Genomic DNA, 21,455 nt, shown 5'->3' with positions numbered 1-21,455 from the left:
TCTCTTCATTGAAGCTGAAGCTGTGAGGAAGCAAATGCTTGGACGTATGGTATGCCTCTTGCCCTGGATTCTATTTCAGGATTCAGATGGAACGTCTGCCTTTGCATTTCCTATGAGCTCCATGATATTGCATTGAATTCTATGTCTACAGATGAGAACACAGTGGACTGAGCTGTTCCTGTCAAAAACAGTAACTCTTCTTGACCAATATGTGTTGTTCTGGGACCACTTCTGTCAGTTTAATGTTTAGTGGAGAAAACACATGCCTCTGCAAAGCCACGTCATATAAAAGAAAGCCCTCAACAAAAACTTCCACTGCTTCAACAGGAGAACACCTCTGAATGTAAGGTAAGCAGCAAATGGTCATTTTCGGATGTCAATATCAAAAAAATTGAAGATATCAATGTGAACATCTCTGAATGTATGACAAGTAGCAAATCATCTTTTTTCTGAAGTGAATATGAAAATGGTTTGTGGTTACATCGATCTGGAATGGGTCTTGCTAGGTAAAGCTATTTTGAGTCATGACTGGTGAGTGTGGCCCCTATTCTACTGGGTTGCCTTGTCCCCAGGAATTATTCACAGAATGTGTATTCTAAAGTATATTGCAGGACCCAGCATCCCTTTCCCTTCCCTTGGCCTTTCCACTGATCAGTTCTTGACTGCCTGTTTCATCCATCACTCCTGCCTTTGCCTTACGGATTCTTCTTCCCCTCTTCCATTATCTCAGACCTGTCTGCCCTTCTCTCTTTCAGTCCCATCTGCATAACGCCCTTCCTCATATCCCTGACTTGAGTCACATCTTTGGGTTGCCATTTCTCTGGAGCATGTAATCCAGCTTCCCAAAGTCCAGGGCTGCAATGCCATTGTATGCCCAAGCAGAGGCTATGCACATTATTGCCTGTCCCTGGGGGTCAAAACTCATTCTTTCCCAGTCAATCCATAGCCATCTCTGCCTCTTGCCATGTCACAAACCACTCTGGACTGTCAAGAAAGCCTCCTGACAATCAAGGGTGAATTGAGGAAGCCAGATTTCTTCCCTGCCTCCTACATGCACATTAAAGCAGAGCTCGTTTTTGATGCTCTCCTTAACGTGCATATTCAGCTTGAGCCCGATGAGGATAGTCAGAGACTCAGACCGACACCATCTCTGATTGCAGCTGGAATCGATCCAGCCATGCTAGTCAGTGCAGAGACATGGGGTTAATCCTAGGTCCCCCAGGTATGTGGTGGCCCTCAGTCTTGTGCTCCCCTGGGAAGCCGCAAAATGAGGGTGCCTTTCTTGTGGGCAAGAGAACGGCATAGTGTTCTACATGCCACTGGGGAAAAAGCCTCCTTTTGCTACATTGAGCTGCTCAGCAAGCAAATTCTGCAATTGGAGAACTGGATGGAGAATCTCTTTCCCTCCCACTGTGTAAAGCTGGTTCTTCTCCCAGCTGCACGTGCATCAATTGCTACCTTACATAGGGGATCCCCCGATGGAGTCTGTGCATGGCAAATCAGAGAAGCTAAAATGTCTCTTGCTTTCTGGCCAAGTGCCTGCAAAGCAAGTGGCCACCAAAGAAAATCCTCCTTGAGAGGGTACCTCTTATTCAGGGCAGGTGGGCTGTGAACGTATGCCGAAGCATCATCTTTTGGGACCATCCAAAGCATTTTCTTTTGAGATTCGCCTGTGAATGGCAAATATGTTCCATTTTGTGGTCAAAGTGCCTGCTCAGTGAGTTGCTGCCAAAGAACACACTCCTTAAGAGGTTCTTCAGGGCCGGTGGGCAGTGAAGGAAAGCAAATCTCATATTCTCTCTCTTGCCCAGGGACAAGCCAAATGCCTCATCAGGTTGGCAGTGCTGGTCTGCAGTCTCCTTACCTCTCAGACTGAATTCCATTGATGTTGGCAGTGACTGGCAGGGCAGGGCTTGTCTGACTAGAGCTCATGGGGATGCCTGCCAGCTCTCTGTCTCCTTCACTCCAAATGGGATTTCTCTAAGTAGCAGTAGGCAGGTGGAGCCCACTAGGACCTCTGGCTTGGTTTTCCAGATTTGCTCCTGGTAACCTTTAGCTTTTCCATTCAATCCAAAAACATGAGGGGGTTCTCCAGCTGGCTCAGCTGCTTTCGACCACCTTTGCCAACCTGTGGTTCTTCTCTTCCATCCTTGCCCTTGTTTCTAACCTCCCTCTCTCTTTGGCTTTCACTCCTGTTCCCCGCAGTTGGCCAACACCTCTCCCCTCCGATCTGCACTCCTTCCTTGGTGGACTCCTTCTGTCTCCCCGCTCCCCCATTCCCTTCAGTCCACTCCTGCACCACTCAAACTGCTCTGGCTGGCATTGAAATGACTAAGTCGGGCTGGAGAGTCCTTGGTGGGCTTCTTCTCTCTCCTGCCCGCAAGCTACTTTGGGTGAGTTCTTTTTTAGGACTCAGCTCCCCCCAAAATAAAGTCACAGGGCAATGTCCAATGCTCTAATTCTGCCAATGCAACTGTTTCCCTCAGTGGAACCATGAACAGAGTATTTTCTGCACCCAACAGTCTCTTACACATTGCAAAATTCTGCTGGGGAGGGATGGGAATCTTTGTAGCCCTCTGTACAATCTACTGCCTCCACCTTCCCTTTTCCTCCGCCCCTCTTCCCTACATAAGCATTGCTCCCACTTCAGCTTGGTGTGATTCCTCCTGGGCAACGTGAGTGCTCATTCCAGTGCTCCTGGGCTGGGAGGGTGGCTACTGGCCACCTTTCAGGAATTGCCGGCCAGCATTGGCCTGTCCAACCCCTGCAGGGCAGGTGGACCTTGTTCCAGATCTCCTTCACCAATGCCCTCAGCAGCTCTGTTTTGCTTTTGCTTTTGGGAAGTGGCTGTGCACTTGCACGTGTGCCTGTGGTTCCTGCCATGTGGGGTGTGAGCCTCTTACTCCTGCTGATCCTCCAATGACTGTCCTCCGGGCCAGCTGGACTCATGGTCCTGTGTGCCACCAAACAGCTACAACAGCAGTGGCTTCTCCAGCACAAAGATCAAGAAGCCATGTGTGGCAATGTGGCTGGCAACGGGAAGTGGGTGTTGGCTGCGGACCATCTCATCTGCCCTGTTAATTATTCGCTAATGTGCTTGACTGTCGATGGTGGCTTCAGCCCAACCGTCCCTGTGCACCAGCAGGGGTTACTTCACAAGATAAGACAGTGCAAGCTCCACTGCAGGACAGGTGAGGGTTGCTGCACATGCTCAAATGAGGCTGCCGGGGTGGGAATGAGATTTGTAAAATGGTCGAAGCAAGTGCAGACATCTCTTGAAAGTCACTGGTGGGACTTATGTGTACGTTGGAGTAACACTGGATTTGAAATCCTGTGTTTGATGCTTGGTCCCATTGTTGTCTTGGCTATTGTTATGTCCTTGCCTTGTGTTTTTGTTTTAAATTGAGTATGCAAGCTTCATACGGTATCTGTTTTAATGTCTCCATGGACAGCAGGGCATGCAGGCTTAGCAAGTGATATGATTTGTTTTCAACGTTTAATGGACATTTGCATATTGGATCTGTGAAAATGCATGGGGTGGAGTGTCTTGGATTTGTGTCGGAAGAATGGCACAATTTAAGACAAGTACATAGGGATTAAGTAATTCCCAAAGGCAAGTGAGGGCCCTCTGTTGAGCATATCCTCAGAAAGCAATTCACACCATCGAGCCCAGAGGGGGAATATACCCACAGACGACAGTAGAGATCCACAAAGAAATCAAGTGTGTATGCCTTAATAATATGACGTACAGTACAAACAACCATCTTCAACGATATCATTCGAGTCTGAAATTGAGAATGTCATCTTGTCTCTCCAGATCACTGCCAGAGGAACACAATGTCCATGTTCTACTTGTGTTTGCTCCTTGCCAGTTTCTGCACTTGTGCCCACTGTCGCCTTGGTCAACAGGAGTGCAGTGGACCCCAGCCTCCCACTGAAGGCCACAGCATTTTGCCCTCTCTGAAGATCAACCCTGCCAATGCTGACTTTGCCTTTCGATTGTACCATGAGGTTGCTTCAGAGGCTGCTGGGGAGAATCTATTTTTCTCTCCTCTGAGCATTGTCACTGCCTTAACCATGCTCTCACTGGGGGCTAGGTCTACCACAGAGAGTCAGATTTTGTCAGTACTTGGCTTGAACCAGACAGAAAATAGTGCACAGGAAACACATGACAGTTTCCATAATCTTCTCCTCAAGGTAAACCATCCTCAGGCCAAAATCGAGCTGAGCCTAGGGAATGCCCTGTTTACAGATGACAAACTGAAACTACTCAAGAAGTTTGTGGATGACGTCACACATTATTATCAGGCAGAGATTTTCCCTACTGATTTCAACAGTTCTGAAGCAGCGGAGGAGCAGATCAATAGCTACATACACAAGAAAACCCATGGCAACGTAGTCGATGTTATTCAGGGTCTCGAACGAGAGGCTGCCATGGTTCTTATAAACTGTATGTTCTTGAATGGTAAGTCAGAAGAACTTTGCACTTTTAAATACAGTCTTGTGTTGCTTTTCGTATTGCTCTTTGCCAGCATTTAGATGGCCAGGGTTTAACCCGTAGTCCCTGACACATTCCTCTCTGGAGTTGTCCTCTGAGCATTGTAAGCTTGTGGAGGGTGTGAAACTACCTGAATTTTCTTACAAAATGTTTTAATTTCATTTGGAGACTTGCTGATAGGCCCAGCTTTGCCTGGGATGTAAAATTGTCATTGGCACTATTGGTTAGAAACACATTAAGGTAGGTTTACGCTTCTCGGAAAGGCTCCATAAGGAAGGGGGAAAGGAAAATTGGGGGATGTTTTGTTTATTTTTTTAAATTTCTTATAAAGAAGACACAACACAATTTTTGCTTATTGTTAGAAACTAATTCTGGAAGCTCTAACTGTACGTGGGAAGAACATGGAGATTCCCGAGCAGCATGATGGGTGACATGATGGTGACGGCGCCAACAACTATGGACCTAAAGTTAAATATTAGGAAAGTAGAAGTTCATTGTAAGGCTTGTTTATAAACAACATTTGTTGTTTTTCCAGTTGGAGCAAAGACATACAACTGAGTCGGGGAACCCCGTTTTTTTGGAGTCATGTTGAATCCACCAGACTTGATTAAAAAAGCACAGCAATTATAATGAGCAGATTGAATAAAAAAACACTACTAAAAATGCAAGAGACTGAATCTGTAAGCACTACTACAATATAATCCACATGGAGTCTCATGCCACTATTAAAATGTTCAACAGATGCTCTAATAACACTTTAGCCCTATTCATAAGAGACTAACAGAAAGGGTTGCCCCATCTCCTTCTATAGAACAATGTGGAAATGTCTGGAATGCTACCCACCTTCACCCTCACCTCTCAGGTGTGACTACTTGTGTGCAGGGCCATCTTTAATGTTAATGGGACCCGGGGCAAGCATCTGGTTGTGGACCCCTAATGGCACAACCCTTACTGCCTCATACACAGCTGAGGTTGTTTTTAGAGTCCAGCACATTGTTTGGTTTGACATGAAGCCCTATCACAACACTGCATTAACACTATAAATGGTTTCAGGCTTATGGCACATTGTCCACACAGAGGGTTTTTTTTACTGCTTTGTAAGCTTTAAAGGTCACCAAAAGCTTGAAATATGTCACCAAAACCTAATCCTCTTCAAGCCCCATTCTCTCTCACACACAGTGAGCCACCAGTGGACACTGCCTACAGCAATGTAAAACTGAAATTCACATCACCCTACTGTACCCCCAAATAAACCCTGCTCCATGTCCCATGTTTCACCAAAACTTCTCCCTACTTCAATGTGCTGTGTAAACATCTGCCTGACCATGAAATATGGCCATGCCATGTACTAAAATGTGATGCACCAGCCTACCAACTACCAGGTAACTTGCAAATCCTTTACGTCAAACCCCAGCTACACACTCAGGTCAGTAACCTGAAAAAAGGTCACCTCTGCCACCTTATACATTGAACTCTGCCACTTAGGGCTTCATTCATGAAAGAGGGAATTTCAAACTTAAAGCCAAAGAAGCTGCCTTGGGAAAAATTGTCAGTTCAGCGACATGTAAAACTCCGCTATTTTGTAGGGATGTCAGAGAATTTCTTCACGAATCTCCGGGAGACCGAATGCCAACGCATTCTGACCGGCTGCCGCTGCCACCATTTCCAAGTAAAACAACAACAACAACAAACGTGATAGGCTATGTAAAGATTTACGTAGCCTATCATGGCTAGATTTTCAAAAAACACCGTGATAGGCTACGTAAATGTTTACGTAGCCTATCACAGCTGACTTTGAAAAAAAAAAAAAAGTGCGTACGCAAATGGTGGCGCCCATGGGCACCGCCATTTGCGTTCCTTATTTTGGCACAGGTAGTCTATGTAAATATTTACGTAGACTATGGCGAAAATAAGGGCAACGTTATTTGCGTTGCCCTTATTTTCGAAGTAGTCTACGTAAATATTTATGTAGACTACCTGTGCAAAAATAAGGAATGGATATGGCGACGCCCATGGGCGCCGCCATTTGCATACGCGCTTTTTTTTTTTCAAAGTCAGCTGTGATAGGCTACGTAAACATTTACATAGCCTATCACGGCTGACTGCAGGCCAGGGACGCAAACGGCGGGGGTTACGGCAGCCGCCATTTGTGTCCCGGCAAGAGAAGAATTTTCAGTCAGAGAGGCAGTGCGCTCCCCCCCCGGCCAGAATTTCAGCGGGGAGGGATGGGGCACCTCCCTCCCTGCCCAGAATTTCGGGGGGAGGGACGGAGCGCCTCCCCCCCACCGCGAAGCAAGCTTTGGGATCAGGTAAGTGATAATCTAAAACTAATGAAAAAAATTCCCTGATCCTATGCTCCACATTTTATAAAATAGCATGTTAATGGAACAAAAAATGTAAGGGCAAAGTTAGATTTTAAACTATCCCTTTTCTCTGATACAACTAATTTAATTGGCCTTAAATGTAATGCATACTGTTCGTAATGCCATTAAGACAGTGGTGATTCTTATTCAAGATGTTTATCTCCTTGTATCTGCTGGCAAGCTGTCTAGTTTGTTCCAACTTTTATCGAGCCAACAAGGTATGCTTCCATAAATGTCTTGCTTTTATTTATTTTGTGTTTATTTATTTCATGTATATACTGCCCAATAGCCAAAGCTCTCTGGGCAGTTCTCACACACACACACAATTTAAACAAATACTGAGGGAGAACTCATGTGAACTGAAATACCAAAACCACAAGTGAAAAGGTGTCTTTGCTGGTCTACCATCTACATCGACTGTAGAGGGCATGAGCTGAAACATTGGAAGACTTATTTCTTTCCTTAGAATGAACAATTAGATTTTAGATTAATCATCCTCTGTCCTGGAATACATTTTATTAGATTGTTCCAAGGCAAAATCTTGACAATCTTAGGAGGAGATGCACAATTGTCCTCCAGAAACAAATCACTAGTGAATAATTTGAACTAATGCTATGCCCAAATAGCAATAGCTGGGCTCCTGCTCTGTCTCATTTTGGCCTATATGCCATTTAATGGGTGTTGTGTTTCTTTTGGGAGCGGGAGCAGGGTGTTTGTGTTGTTGAGCCACCTCTAAAGACTATCAGTATTTTTCTGGTAGTTTTTTTTCTTTTTCTTTTCTGGTAATTCGGTGTCTTCAGAGAGGAACAGGCTACAGATACTCAGTTAGAGACATGCAGGGATATCAGACAGCAGTGAGCTCAGAAGAAGTTGGAGTTTTGCTTGCCCCATACATCGGTGTACTGTAACCATGAGCATCCTCTGCTGCGCCAGATAGGAGTCTGGCATCTGGTGGGCCAGTTCAATGACTGGGGACCAGACTCCAGTTTCCTGATGACACAATAGCACCTGCACCTGGAAGGCCACGTTGCTTGTTTGGAAGGTTCTCATATTTCATCTTTCTATTCAGATCCTCCTCATTCTATATCTCAGAATCACCTCATTTGTGTAGAGATAAAATAGTGCAAAAACTGGAAGGGTAAACATGTTAAAGGGGAATTAGGGGAGATGAAGGTCTGGAGCTCCTCACTAAATGTGTCATAACCATGTTCCTAGTGCTTGCTGGACAGGGAGGGCGATTCAGAAAAGCCATCGGATGTCTTAGAGCTTGAATGGGAATCTGTAACAGCAGAAGGGCAATTCAGGGGGCATCACATTTCTGTGGGGAACATCAGTTTGTTAGAAATGGCACATCTGCCTTGGAGTCCACAGGGGATGCAGCTTGTTGTTCAATAGCAAATGTTGATTTGGTTGTCCAAATCACCTTTGTAAAAGGGATCCAAATCCAGATATTAATTGTGTACGATTTTGTGTACGAAAAACAAAAAAAGGTCTCCGGGTTGTATCCTGTAGCCAATGGTGCTCCTTCTCCAGCAGAATAGAAACCACAGGAAGGGGAAAACTGTCCTTACCTCTGAAGCCCCCCACCGAAACTTACTTCAGAAGTTGGGGGGGGGGACTCAGGATGAGATTTCTGGGATATACGGGGGCTGCAGAGGAAAGGATGGGAAGCTCCCATTGCCTGAGCAGAAGTCTGTTCATGCAATGCTGGATTTAGACTAACCTGGCTAATTTTGGCTTTCACAATATTATACTGAACATGAGAAAGAATTAGATACTTTGTGGGTATTTTCAATACTTTAGATTATAATGTCATGTACTAATTGTAGGTCATTGAATTCAATGTTTGTATTCATGCTTTTCTCTTTCTTTTTGTATCTCTTTTGTTGTTGTTGTTGCAAGTTACATTTAAATTCGAGGAAAAAACGGAGGTTGTTGTTGTTGATATTATCATTATCATTATCCTTATTATTTTCCTTACTCTACCACATTTACAAGTGTGAAAATCATATTCAAATCTCGAAATGTCTGTTTGTGTGCAAAGTCTTTTCATCACTGGCATGATCACAGCATTTGGCACTCTACAATAAGATGTGTTTCCTTGGACTTTTCACAGCTTCCTGGCGAGAGCCATTCAATCCTCTGTTAACGGAGGAAGATGACTTCTTTGTGGATGAGCAAACAACAGTGAAAGTTCCTATGATGAACAGAGATGGCATGTTCAAGCACTACTACGACAGGGATCTGTCCTGCCAGGTGGTGCAGCTCGCTTACCAGGGCGACGCATCGGCGCTGTTCATTCTGCCCGACCCAGGGAAACTGGAGCAAGTGGAAGATGCTCTGGGGCAGGAAGTGTTGCTGCGATGGCTGAATTCCTTGAGACCACAGTAAGCCTGTGTGCTGTAGCGGATGGGGTGTATAATCTGGACTGGGCATGACCTGATTCCAGTCCCAACTTCTGGGGGACACCGAACCACTCCCCATCTCTCAGCCCAGCATACTTCGGAGCACTTATGGTGCAGGACTACATCAGAGGAACAGGGAACTGCCTGTTCAGCCCTGCTGTCCACGGAGGAAAGACCGTAGGAGGGGAGTTGGTCAGTGGGTGGGATGTGTAGGCACCAGTATGCCTGCAGAAAGCTCTTTGGGCTCATGAGAACCACTGGCGGTGTTCTTTCTACCAGAAGGAGAAGCTCAAGCCTCATCTCACAGAGGCTTTCTGGTGGTGTTTGATGGCAGTCAAAGATCTGCCACATCCAAAGCCGACTTCCCCTCTCAGGACAAACCCACCATGGCGCTTCTTCCCTCTTTCTGCAGAGGTAGTTTTTCCCTCCCTATGGATGCGATCGGGGGGGGGGGAACCTTTTAAAAATCAAGACCTGCTGGGGCTGTAGAGGGACCTCCCCAGCACTACCTACCCTGGCAGAGTGACCAGCAGGGCTGTGGAAGCATCAGTTTGCCCTGCACTTCACTCCCTGCCAACCGTCACTGAGGCCAGCTATCTGCTGTGCCGATGTTTGCATTTCAACCTGGGCCTATGGAAGAATACATGCACCACTTTTCTGAGCAGAATCAGAGTTCCCTTTACCTGCCAGATGGCTGTGAGTGGTGAGCGGGGGGGGGGGGTTTGATGCTGCAGAGAGACAGGACACACAATCCTCGTGCAGGTGGGTTTGTGCAGAAACAGTGATTCTGAAAGCTGCCTTCAGGTGTTTGAGAGCCCATTGAATTCCCCACCTGCTCAGACCCCCGAGCCAGCCCTAGTATTCTCTACTGGGCTCCAAGGTGGCAACTTCCGCACCCAACCATCCATGTTGTCTACCCCATCTATACTGTGTGTCTTCTATGTATTGTGCATTTTCTCAGAGACTCACTGTCCTTCGGGTCTTCTTTCAACAGGAGAATGGAGCTCTCACTTCCAAGGTTTTCGATATCCAGTAGCTATGTTCTGAATGGGATATTAAGAAGACTGGGGATTACAGATGTATTCACAGACCTTGCAGACCTATCCGGAATTACTGGAGCACGCAACCTGAAGGTTTCCATGGTAAGACTCTTCAAACTGTTCATACTAGAAGCTCTGAATCGAATAATCTGCACTGTCTTTCAGGTGACTGTTCAGGTGACAAAAAGAAGAAGATGGGGAGTAGAGTCCTTGCATCTGACTCTGATGTCTGCTTCACACATAGAATCATTGAATAGTAGGGTTGGAAGGGGCCGACAAGAACATCGAATCCAACCCCCTGCTAAGGATGGACGAAAGTCCCTTACCTGCTCCCGCAGCTTGCTTCGTGGTGGGGGGGAGGTGCCTCGGTTCTCCCCCCGGGGTTCTTGGCAGGGGGGGAGGTGCCCCACCCCTCCTGGCCAAAATTCAGGGTGGGGGTGAGGCGCCCCATCCCTCGCCACCGAAATTCAGGCCGGGGAGGAACACCCGATGTCCCCGGCCACGAAATAAAAAAAAGTAAATTAAAAAAAAAAACACGTGATAGGTTACATAACAATTTACGTAGCCTATCACGGCTAGATTTTCAAAGTCAGCTGTGATAGGCTACGTAAATCTTTACGTAGCCAATCACGGGCGACTTTGGAAAAAAAAAATCACGTCCGCAAATGGCGGCGCCAATGGGCGCCACCATTTGCATTCCTTGTTTGGGCAGGGGTAGTCTACGTAAAGATTTACATAGACTATGGCGAACATAAGGGCAACGTAAATAGGGAGACTCGTGGAGAAATTTACCGCCATCCCTAACCCCTGCTTAATGCAGGAATCCAAGGCAGAGCTTCCCCAACAGATGGCTGTCCAGCCTCATCTTGAATGCCTCCAGTGTGGAAGAGCCCACTACCTCCCTAGGGAATTTGTTCCATTGTCATATTGCTCAAACAGTCAGGAAATTTCTGGTGATGTTCAGCTGGAATCTGGCTTCCTGTAACTTGAGCCCATGATTCTGTGTCCTGATTCTGGGATTATTGAGAAGAGATCCTGGCTTTCCTCTCTGTGACAGCCTTTCAAGTACTTGAAGAGCACTATCATATCTCCCCTCAGTCTTCTCTTTGCAAGGATAAACATGCCTTCACTCTCTCAGTTCTTTCAGCCTCTCTTCACAGGGCTTTGTTTCAAGTCCCCTAATCATCTTTGTTACCCTCCTCTGAACCCTCTCCAGTTTGTCTACATCCTTCTTAAAGTGTGGTGCCCAGAACTGGACACAGTAATCCAGATGAGGTCTAACCAGTGCTGAGTAGAGGGGAACTAGAACTTCCTGGGATTTGGAAGCTATGCGTCTATTAATGCAGCCCCAAATAGCATTGGCCTTTTTTGCAGCCACATCACATTCTGGCTACGTCATTTGCATCCCTGCCTTTTGCCATGATAGGCTACGTAAATACTTACATAGCCTATCACAGCCTAATGCAGGGACGCAAATGGCGGCTGCTATGACAGCTGCCATTTGCTGCCTCAGCAGCCCGGCCATGGCCGAAAGTCCGGCTGGGACCACCCCTTCCCAGTGGCTCCATGGCCTTGCCACAGAGTGGAGCCGGCAGGGGAGGATTCCGGGGGGGGGGGAGGACAGATGGATCACCCCCCCCCCCAGTAGACCCAGGCAGCAGACTGGTATGTGGGATTCGTACATCCCTATCCTCTCCCCAATTTGAGAAGATCCCATTGATAAGCGCTATTTCAGTCCAATTCTGTAGCTAACTGTGGATCCACCTGATAATTGTTTCATCTAGCCCACTTTGAGCTATGCTCATCAGGATGTCATGGGGTACATCATGTGAACAAAAGAACATAAGATGGGAACTACAGTCCTTGCATTTGACTCTGATATCTGCTTCACACATGAAGTTATCCCCCTGAAATAAACAAAATGTACACATCACCTTCCAAGTGGACATAACCACATGAATTCCAAATGGGCATAATGCACATTTATGCATCCTGACATGTGTGGAAAGTTGCACATGTTTTCTTCTAACCAGAAGTTGCATACAAAAATGTCATGTGTAAGGTAGCCATTATGGAAGGTCATAGCGACATAAGCAGAGACATGGAGATGAGCTGTGTCCTCAACCTTCCAAAGGGACATTAGGCACCATCTACAACTTAATACACAATATTGTCATTTCACACACTTATCAACCCCCCCCCTTTCCTTCCATCTGCTATTGAGCATGGTGCATGATCGAAGGTCACTTGCGCAGTAGCCCTTTGAGAAGATCCCTCCGGAGGTAGTGCCATCCAGCCCTAGTCCTCCATGACCTCTCCATGATTTGCAAAGTAACTCCTCCTTCTCCCAGGGGCCCTGCCAGGGACACCTACGGAACACCTACGGCTCTGCTCACAAGGCTGTGCCGACTCTGTGATAGGAAAGGCTCAGTGCCTCACCCTGGTCCTGCGATCTTTCGATTGCTCTGGACAACTGCTCTAGAGGCCAACAGGCATTGTTCAAGGTTGTGCACATGGACATACGTGTTTCTGAGTCAGAGCAGCGGCATTGCCACCTTCCGCTGAGTAAGGCCGAAGGATACATGTTCACATCCCTCTGCGATGTAAGCTGTGTGAGGCACCTTAGGACTAGGAGCCAAGTGAATACAATGCTTGGAATTTGCAAGTCTTTCTTCTGATTCCTCAAAAAATCCCCCCCCCCTCACCATGGATTACCTTTTAAAGCAAATGGCAAAAAGATCAAATCCTTTTTGAGCCAATGTGGCAGCAGGGGTCACTTTGTGAGCAAATCTAGTGGAACAAGATATGAGATCCTCTGATTGATAGGTAACTGGTTAAAGAAAAGGAAGCAGAGAGTAAATAGACCATTCTCACAGTGGCGGGATGTAAACTCTGTGGTTCCCCAAGGACCTGATTTTGGACCAGTGCTGCTTTTTCGCTTGTTGGTGAATGACCTGGGCAGAAGCATGGCATGAGTACTCAAGTCAAAAAGTTGCTGACAACTCCAAACTATGTAGGGTGCTTAGAACAAAGTATGATGGTGATGTGCTCGGAAAAGATCTCTCAGATCTCTCAACACATGGTCATTAAATGGCCAATGCAGTTCAACACAAGAAAGTCTAAAGTGATTCCATTGGGGCAACACAGCCTAACTTCACATGTACGCTGATGGGGTCTGAGCTGTCTATGACTGACCCAGAGGCATGTTGGCACTGTGGTAGATAGCTCAATGAATTAGGGATGTCAGAGAATTTTGCCACGAATCTCGGGGAGGCCGAATGCCAGCGCAACGTAGACTGAGACGGCAAAAGTAAGGGGAACGCAAATAGTGTAGACACTACACTATTTGAGTTCCCCTTATTTTCGCCATCTTAGTCTACGTAAATGTTTACATAGACTAAGATGTGCCAAAATACGGAACGCAAATGGTGGTGACCATGGGCGCCGCTATTTGTGTACGCGTTTTTTTCCTTTTAAATCAGCCGTGATAGGCTACGTAAACATTTACGTAGCCTATCACGGCTGAAAGCTGGGACGCAAACAGCGGCGGCTATGGCCGCCACCATTTACGTCCCTGCTAGCCAGCAGCTGGATGTCCGGCTGCTGGTGGAGCCGGCCGGCAGCTCCACAGAATCCCTGCAGAGAGGAGCCGGCCGGTCAGAATTTCAGGGGGAGGGACGGAGTGCCTCCCCCCCACCACAAATGTCACAAATGTTCTCCCATCTGGGCACTGAACACACCCAATTCACTAAGCACTGGCATGCTTTCCATGGCTTCATATCGCATCCTGGTTCAGAGAGTCATATTAAAAGATCATGGCAGTTTGAGATAGCAACATAGCAAAGTCTACTAAGAGACAACACGGATTCTTCAGCCTTGAAGGACCAGAACTGGACCATTTAACAGGATCTTGGCTACTGTCTGTGCGGTGCAGTCAATTGGTTTTATTATTACTAGCAGGTACCGATAGCCATGAGTCTGGGGCAACTCTGAAAAGTCAATTTGAAATCTCTGAAAAAGATAGTAAGCCCATGGGTGACTTCTCATCTGAGCTGGGGGCTCAAACATCTTTGAATCATTTTTGAGGCACAAAGGGCAGTTAGCCACTGCTCTCTGGTCTTGCACCAACCTGTTGTTGTTCAGTCGTTCAGTCGTGTCTGACTCTTCATGACCCCATGGACCATAGTACGCCAGGCCTTCCTGTCCTCTGCTCTCTCCCAGAGTATGCTCAAGTTCATATTCATTACATCGGTGATGCTATCTAGCCATCTCATCCTCTGCCGTCCCCTTCTCTTTTTGCCTTCAGTCTTTCCCAGCATCAGGGTCTTTTCCAGGGAGTTTTCTCTTCGCATTAGGTAGCCAAAATATTTGAGCTTCAGCTTCAGTATCTGTCCTTCCAATGAGCAGTCAGGGTTGATTTCATTTAGGATGGACTGATCTGATCTCCTTGCAGTCCAGGGGACTCGTAAGAGTCTTCTCCAGCACCGCAGTTCCAAAGCATCAATTCTTCAGCGCTCAGCCTTCCTTATAGTCCAGCTCTCACAAACATACGTTACTACTGGGAAAACCATAGCTTTGATTAGACGAATCTTTGTCGGCAAGGTGATGTCTCTGCTTCTTACTATGCTGTCTAGGTTTGCCAGAGCTTTCCTCCCAAGGAGCAAGCGTCTTTTAATTTCATGGGTACAGTCACCATCTGCAGTGATCTTGGAGCCCAAGAAAATAAGATCTGCCACTGCTTCCATTTCTTCCCCTTCTGTAAGCCAGGAAGTGATGGGGCCAGATGCCATGATCTTAGTTTTTTTTAATGTTGAGTTTCAAACCAGCTTTTGCACTCTCCACTTTCACCCTCAACAAGAGGCTCTTTAGATCCTCTTCGCTTTCTGCCATTAGGGTGGTATCATCTGTGTATCTGAGGTTGTTGATAATTCTTGCGGCAATCTTAATTCCGACCTGTGATTCATACAACCCGGTGTTTCTCATGATGTAATCTGCATATAAGTTAAATAAGCAGGGTGACAATATGCAGCCTTGTCATACTCCTTTCCCAATTTTGAACCAATTGGTTGTTCCATGTCTGGTTCTTACTTGTGATCCACACAATCAAAGGCTTTAGCATAGTCAATGAAGCAGAAAAAGACATTTTTCTGGAATTCTCTTGCTTTCTCCATGATCCAGCGAATGTTGGTGATTTGATCTCTAGCTCCTCTGCCTCTTCGAAACCCAGCTTGTACTTCCAGTAGTTCTCGGTTCACATCCTGCTGAAGCCTAGCTTGTAGGATTTTGAGCATAACCTTGCTGGCATGTGAAATGAGTGCAATTGGCTTGCCTGTTCTGCAGGTCTTGTTTCAAACTCTCTGTACCATGCACCGGCTTTAACTCTGTATTTGTCTTCTCTGCAAGTTAGCCTGTTTGCCATTGCCTTGACAGAAACTCACTTGCTTAGACCTTCTTACTAATTTCAACGACACACATTTGGGATAAGGTCCCTTTCTTGTTTAAGCCTTTTCGTCTGCTACTTTCTTCTGCCTTCTTTTATACCTTTTTCATATCATTAAAATCTAACACCATGACTGGAAAACGTGTTTTGCATGGTAAGGCATAGTGGAGCAGATCTAATAATTATACTGCTCCTCTGTCTGCATGGTCAGGGCCCATCAAAATCAAGGGAAGGGCATTCTCATACATTCAAAGCATTCCAAGCCACCATTTTGGCATCGGCAACTTCACACTGCATGAGTTTGGGCAGAGTGTCAGGTTTGCCCCTGAGCAAATGGAGCATCAGAACACTTCAGATTTTGAGAAAGAGCTGGAACACGTGGGGCAGGAACTTTCTCAGGCTTCAGAAACACAGCTGAGCTTAGAGGTATCATGGGAGAGTGGGGGGATCTTTCCCTCACGCCCCTTAAGTTAAGAGAATTTGCTGCCCCCCTTTTTCAAGGGAAACTAACTTTCGTAGTTTCTCTTTGAACTTTTTGAAGGCTGTTTCCTTTGTTGTCTGTGAATCTCTAGCAATTTGCTTCTGTATGCTTCATTAGGGTAAATGAAATCAAAGCCTTGGAAATCATAGAATCATAGAATAGTGGGTTGGAAGGCGCTTACAAGGCCATTGAGTCCAACCCCCCACCTCCCTAGGGTATTGGTTCCATTGTCATATTGCTCTAACAGTCAGGAAGTTTTTCCTGAAGTTCAGCCGGAATCTGGCTTCCTGTAACTTGAGCCTGTTATTCTGTGTCCTGCACTCAGGGATGATCAAGATGACATCCTGACCTTCCTCTCTGTGACAACCTTTCAAGTACTTGAAGAGCGCTATCAGATCTCCCCTCAGTCTTCTTTTCTCAAGGCTAAATATGCCCTGTTCTTTCAGTCAAATGCAGCCTTTTTATCTGAGTGTTGAAACCACAAATCAAACTGTACACTGAGCTGATCACAAACAAACACGCAATCTGTAGGAACTGGAGTTTAAGGCTATGACAAGCCTCACAGTACTTTTTACGGCAAGTCTTTAACTGTCCAAAGTTCCAGTCCATGTGCAGAGTGCCTCTCAAAAGTCTGAACAATGATAGATCTAAAAAAGAAGGCTTTGGGCCATAAAGACGGGATGTTTTTAACAAAAGTTCTCTGTCTCTTCATCAGTTCAAATGGGGAAGGTGTAACCTTACACCTCTTCTAGATTCTTCCACAGATAAGAACAGAGCAGTGCTGCTCAGCTTTCCAGCTGTGATGCTTTTCTTGTTTTTTGTAAATCTCACTCTTTTGTCAGGTCCTCACAGACACCTTCCAGCCTCTCTGCTTGCTAAAGCTAAACCAGCGGTGGTGAGGGGGGTTAGGTAATTCCCCCTTGGCTCTGCTCTGAGCAGGCTGACAGGGATGAGCTTACACAGACCCTGATATTTTAAGAACTTGCTCTGTCTTTGTTTCTGGATTTTGCCACAGTCTTTACAACTTCAAACAAATATCTTTCTTCAGAAGTTGCAACTTTTTCAACTGCTTTTGCTTCTTCTTCTAACAAACTTGGATAGGGTGGCAGACAAGCTGTCTCTGGAGGGCCCCCTCCCTCCCCCAACAACCTCTCCTCCCAACCTAACAGACCTAATAAGATGGGAGGGGAACTCAGGGCACCTTGGGTAGGGTCTCTCAATCTTCAAGCTCCTTCCATGGGGCTTGAATCGGGGAGAACAGGGGCTTTGGGCTTTACCCCAGAGCATACCATCATGACGTTACAATATTGAACTTCATATTCAACCTTTTCTCGCCTTCAGTGGATTTTGGTTGGCACTTATCCAAATGCCGATAGCCTCACTTTCCCTGAGGCAAATCTATCTCACTACTTTATTCAGACAGCACCTGGGGACTCTGGCCCAGCAGTCCTTTGCCAGTAACACATTTACTAGGGATGGACGGAAGTCCCTTACCTGGTCCCGCAGCTTTTTTCGGGGGGGGAGGTGCTCCGTTTCTCCCCCCGAAATTCTTGGCGGGTGGGGAGGCGCCCTGCCCCCTCCCCGCCGAAATTCTGGCGGGGGGGAGCGCCCTGCCTCTCCGGCCGTGAAAGAAAAAAGCAAAGTAAAAAAAAACAAAACGTGATAGGCTACGTAAAGATTTACGTAGCCTATCACGGCTAGATTTTCAAAGTCTGCTGATATAGGCTATGTAAATCTTTACGCAGCCTATCACGGCTGACTTTGAAAAAAAAAAGCATGTACACAAATGGCGGCCCCCATGGGCGCCATTATTTGCGTTCCTTATTTGGGCACGGGTAGTCTACATAAAGATTTACGTAGACTACGGCAAAAATAAGGGCAACCCTATTTGCGTTGCCCTGATTTTCACTGTAGTCTACGTAAATCTTTACGTAGACTACCCGTGCCCAAATAAGGAATGCAAATGGCGGCGACCATGGGTGCTGCCATTTGCATACGCGCTTTTTTTTTTCAAAGTCAACGTGTGTTTTTTTTTTTACTTTACTTGGAAATGGCGGCAGCGGCAGCCGGTCAGAAGACCGGCCGCTGCTGCCGCCGCACCGCTGCCTCACCGCCGCAGGGACCCACCGCCGGGAGGGACATTCGCACGAGGTAAGTCCCATCCCGGGGGGGTGGGGGGTGTCGGAGAATTTCCCCACCAATTTCGGGGGGCTGAATGCGTTGGCATTCAGCCTTCTGGAGATTCGTGGAGAAATTCTCCGACATCTCTAACATTTACACATTTACACTTCTGTAACTAAGGGGAATTCTTTCTGTACCAATTCAACCAACACTCAATATAGGGGAATTGATCCCATTGCCCATTATTCACCACATTTTTATATACAGCATTTACAAGATTCACATCAAAGGATCCTATGTCTGGCCAGCTAATTCCAAATGCTGGCCAGTCCAGGTGGCAAAAGAAGGTCAATTTATGCTTGGCCATCTTAATTCTAACATCTCTTTTGAACTTCCTAGAGCTTTTGAGCATGCATTCCATTGGGATTGCAGAGTTTTCTTAACGGGAGCTACCCAACCCCATTGTGCCTACCTGTATTCAAAGCCATACACGGAGCCTGAAAAACCTCAGATGCTCCGAAGGCAACTCAAACAGAAAGACACAAGGGAAATCAAATACTTACTCCGCCCAGCACCCTGGCACTGTCCCTTCAGACCCGTTCAGCCTGGTTGACTCAGTCAATGGAGTCCACGCCTTTAACCTCCCAGGTGTCCCGACCCCCATTCTCTGGTGCCATGGCACAGCTCAAAGGCGGTCCGGCGCGCCCCACGGGCACCTTCGCCGGTCTTGTTGTTTGCCCCCGGGGTTATCCAAGGGGACTCCTGACCGCTGGCCACATTGTTGAACAAAATGCTAGTGTCACCCCCTGGAGGCTAGTCCAATTTGCCCCAAAGAGGAGAGTCAACTTCAGGTTGGGTCCAACTCGATTTTATTGTTTGCAAACAGTTCGACAAAGGAGGTCATGCTAAAAAGCGGAGTCGACCCTGGGCAACTCCCGCGCTACAGTTTTATCATCTCAGCTTGCATTCCTTAGCTAGCGTGTCACTTTGATTGGTTGCTAGCAGTTTGCCTGGCTACCTTATCTTAGGGTTACTGCTCACTCATTCCAGGCATGCGCAGCTCTTATAATACTGTGTGCTGCTTAAGACACACACAATGGCTTTTAGGTTACAGTTCTCTACTACAGTGTCATGAGCCTATCATGATTCTTTCTTACTTGTTTTCAGGCTATTCACAAAGCTTATTTGAACATCCATGAAAATGGCACCGAAGCTGCCGGTACCACAGTAGTTAAATTCGTTCCCAGGTCCATTCCCCTTACAATTAAATTTAACAGGCCATTCCTCCTGCTTAGCATTGAAATGCGTAACACAAGATTCTTCATGGGAAAAGTCGTAAACCCTGTTGGTCCCTAATCACACAACTCATGTTCATTTTGGTAAGCACACATTTATTGCCACCTCAGTGCTGCCTAAATAAAAAGCACATGTACAATATGGTTCGTGTCAGTGAATTTATTGAGACAATGTTATATATTTCTGAAAGAATTATGTGCTGTTGGGATGGGAGGCTGCAGAACTATTTTTTCCATCCAGTACAAAATTCCTAATCAAATTTATACATAATTCTAATAATCTACATACATGTTGATTTGCGTTGCCCTTATTTTCACCATAGTCTACGTAAATATTTACGTAGACTAGACGTGCCAAAATAAGGAACGCAAATGGCGGTGCCAATGGGCGCCGCCATTTGCATACGCATTTTTTTTTCAAAGTCAGCCATGATAGGCTACGTAAACTTTTGCATAGCCTATCATGGTGTTTTTTGAAAATCTAGCCGTGATAGGCTACATAAATCTTTACGTAGCCTATCACTTTTTTTTTTTAACTTCTTCCCGGCAGAAGAATTTTTGCGGCCAGAGAGGCGGGGTGCTCCCCCCCGGCCAGAATTCCAGTGGGGAGGGACGGAGCACCTCCCCCCCACCGCGAAGCAAGCATCGGGATCAGGTAAGTGACTTTCACCCATCCCTATAATTGTCAGAGCTTCCTGACTCCCACTTAGGGCTCAGCTATAGTTCATTATAAGCTTTGCTCCGGAGGAGTCCCTCCCTACTGAGAAGTCTTACTTTGCATTCAAGAATTTCTTCTTAAAGAAGCTTGACTAGCATCTGGAGGAGATGATGCTCTCGGGGAGAGGGGGTCCCAAGCCTCTGCCTCATAGGTGGAAAACCCTTCCTTCTGCGGGGATGGACCCAGGGTGTCTCTTGAGGGCCCAGGCCCTCCCAGGTCCCCTGCCATGGGTTGCTCCTATGGCCAACTCTAGCAGCTATTGCAATGCTCAACAGGAGCATAACAATAGCCAATGGTGAGGGGCTACACCTGGAGTGGACTAAGGAAGTTTGGGATCTATATGTACATTCCTGGGTCATCTGCAGGCATGTATGAAGCTGAATTGATTAACGATGACAATAATAAGGTGACTCCATGCCCTAAATTATACTCATGGAATGAACATATGGGGCAGGGGGGAGTGGTTATCAGGATGGTATTTCTGTGCAGGGATTGGGATCACAAAACAGTTCTGGTGCACAAAACAAATTGCTGGGCTCAGAAGTCTTAGATTTAAGTGGAAGTCTTATGGACTTGACTGAGGTCTGTGCATCTTAAGACTGTGTTAAAACCAAGGAAATCCTGTGAGCCTGAAGTGTTCCCACCTGCTCTACAATACCCCCACGTCACTATACAATCCCTTGGGGGATGCTGAAGGGAGTGCTATAAACCATCCAGTCAAAAACGTTTCTGGAAATACTTGCTTCTGTGTTCCCACATCACATGTGATATTATCTGAGTGGAGCATCATGTATTCCCCTGTGAATGACTTCTGCATCGATATAATTTACACATTGCACAGAGCATTTTGTGTCAAATCATGCTTGTGGGGATGAATAGAAGCAGTGCGATCAGCATGATCCTGCTCTCTGCCAGCACGTTGGTTGTAACCAGGACCACTGGGTTCAAGGAGTAAAGTAGGAAGATCAAGAGATTGCAGAGACACTGAAGGCATTATTCTCCTCTGTCCTCACTGTGGAAGATGTAGGGCAGCTCTCTATTCCTGAACAGATTTTCGTGGAATGACTCATCGACGGAGCTCAGAGAGAGCAGAT

The 21,455-nt window shown here is 46.5% G+C and overlaps 1 protein-coding gene across 2 annotated transcripts; it reads left to right on the top strand.

The window, feature by feature from the left end:
- The first annotated feature begins 314 nt into the window (after positions 1 to 314).
- On the top strand, positions 315 to 19,787 carry LOC146342934 (alpha-1-antiproteinase-like). 2 transcript variants are annotated; one of them, XM_084806394.1, is made up of 5 exons: positions 315 to 348; positions 3,818 to 4,465; positions 8,978 to 9,248; positions 10,261 to 10,408; positions 19,516 to 19,787. In XM_084806394.1, exons 2-5 carry the CDS (start codon positions 3,838 to 3,840, stop codon positions 19,702 to 19,704), a joined length of 1,236 nt encoding a protein of 411 aa, XP_084662520.1. In that variant the 5' UTR covers positions 315 to 348; positions 3,818 to 3,837; the 3' UTR covers positions 19,705 to 19,787. The 2 variants fall into 2 exon arrangements, with proteins under 2 accessions (XP_084662520.1, XP_084662519.1); XM_084806393.1 differs by lacking the exon at positions 315 to 348 and adding an exon at positions 2,657 to 3,191.
- Positions 19,788 to 21,455: the final 1,668 nt, after the last annotated feature.

This window comes from Heloderma suspectum, chromosome 6, assembly GCF_057233095.1.
Source record: "Heloderma suspectum isolate Gila_16-S chromosome 6, 16-S_ref, whole genome shotgun sequence".
In the NCBI taxonomy this organism is placed as follows: Eukaryota; Metazoa; Chordata; class Lepidosauria; order Squamata; family Helodermatidae; genus Heloderma; species Heloderma suspectum.
This window is presented reverse-complemented; position numbering and strand designations above follow the sequence as displayed.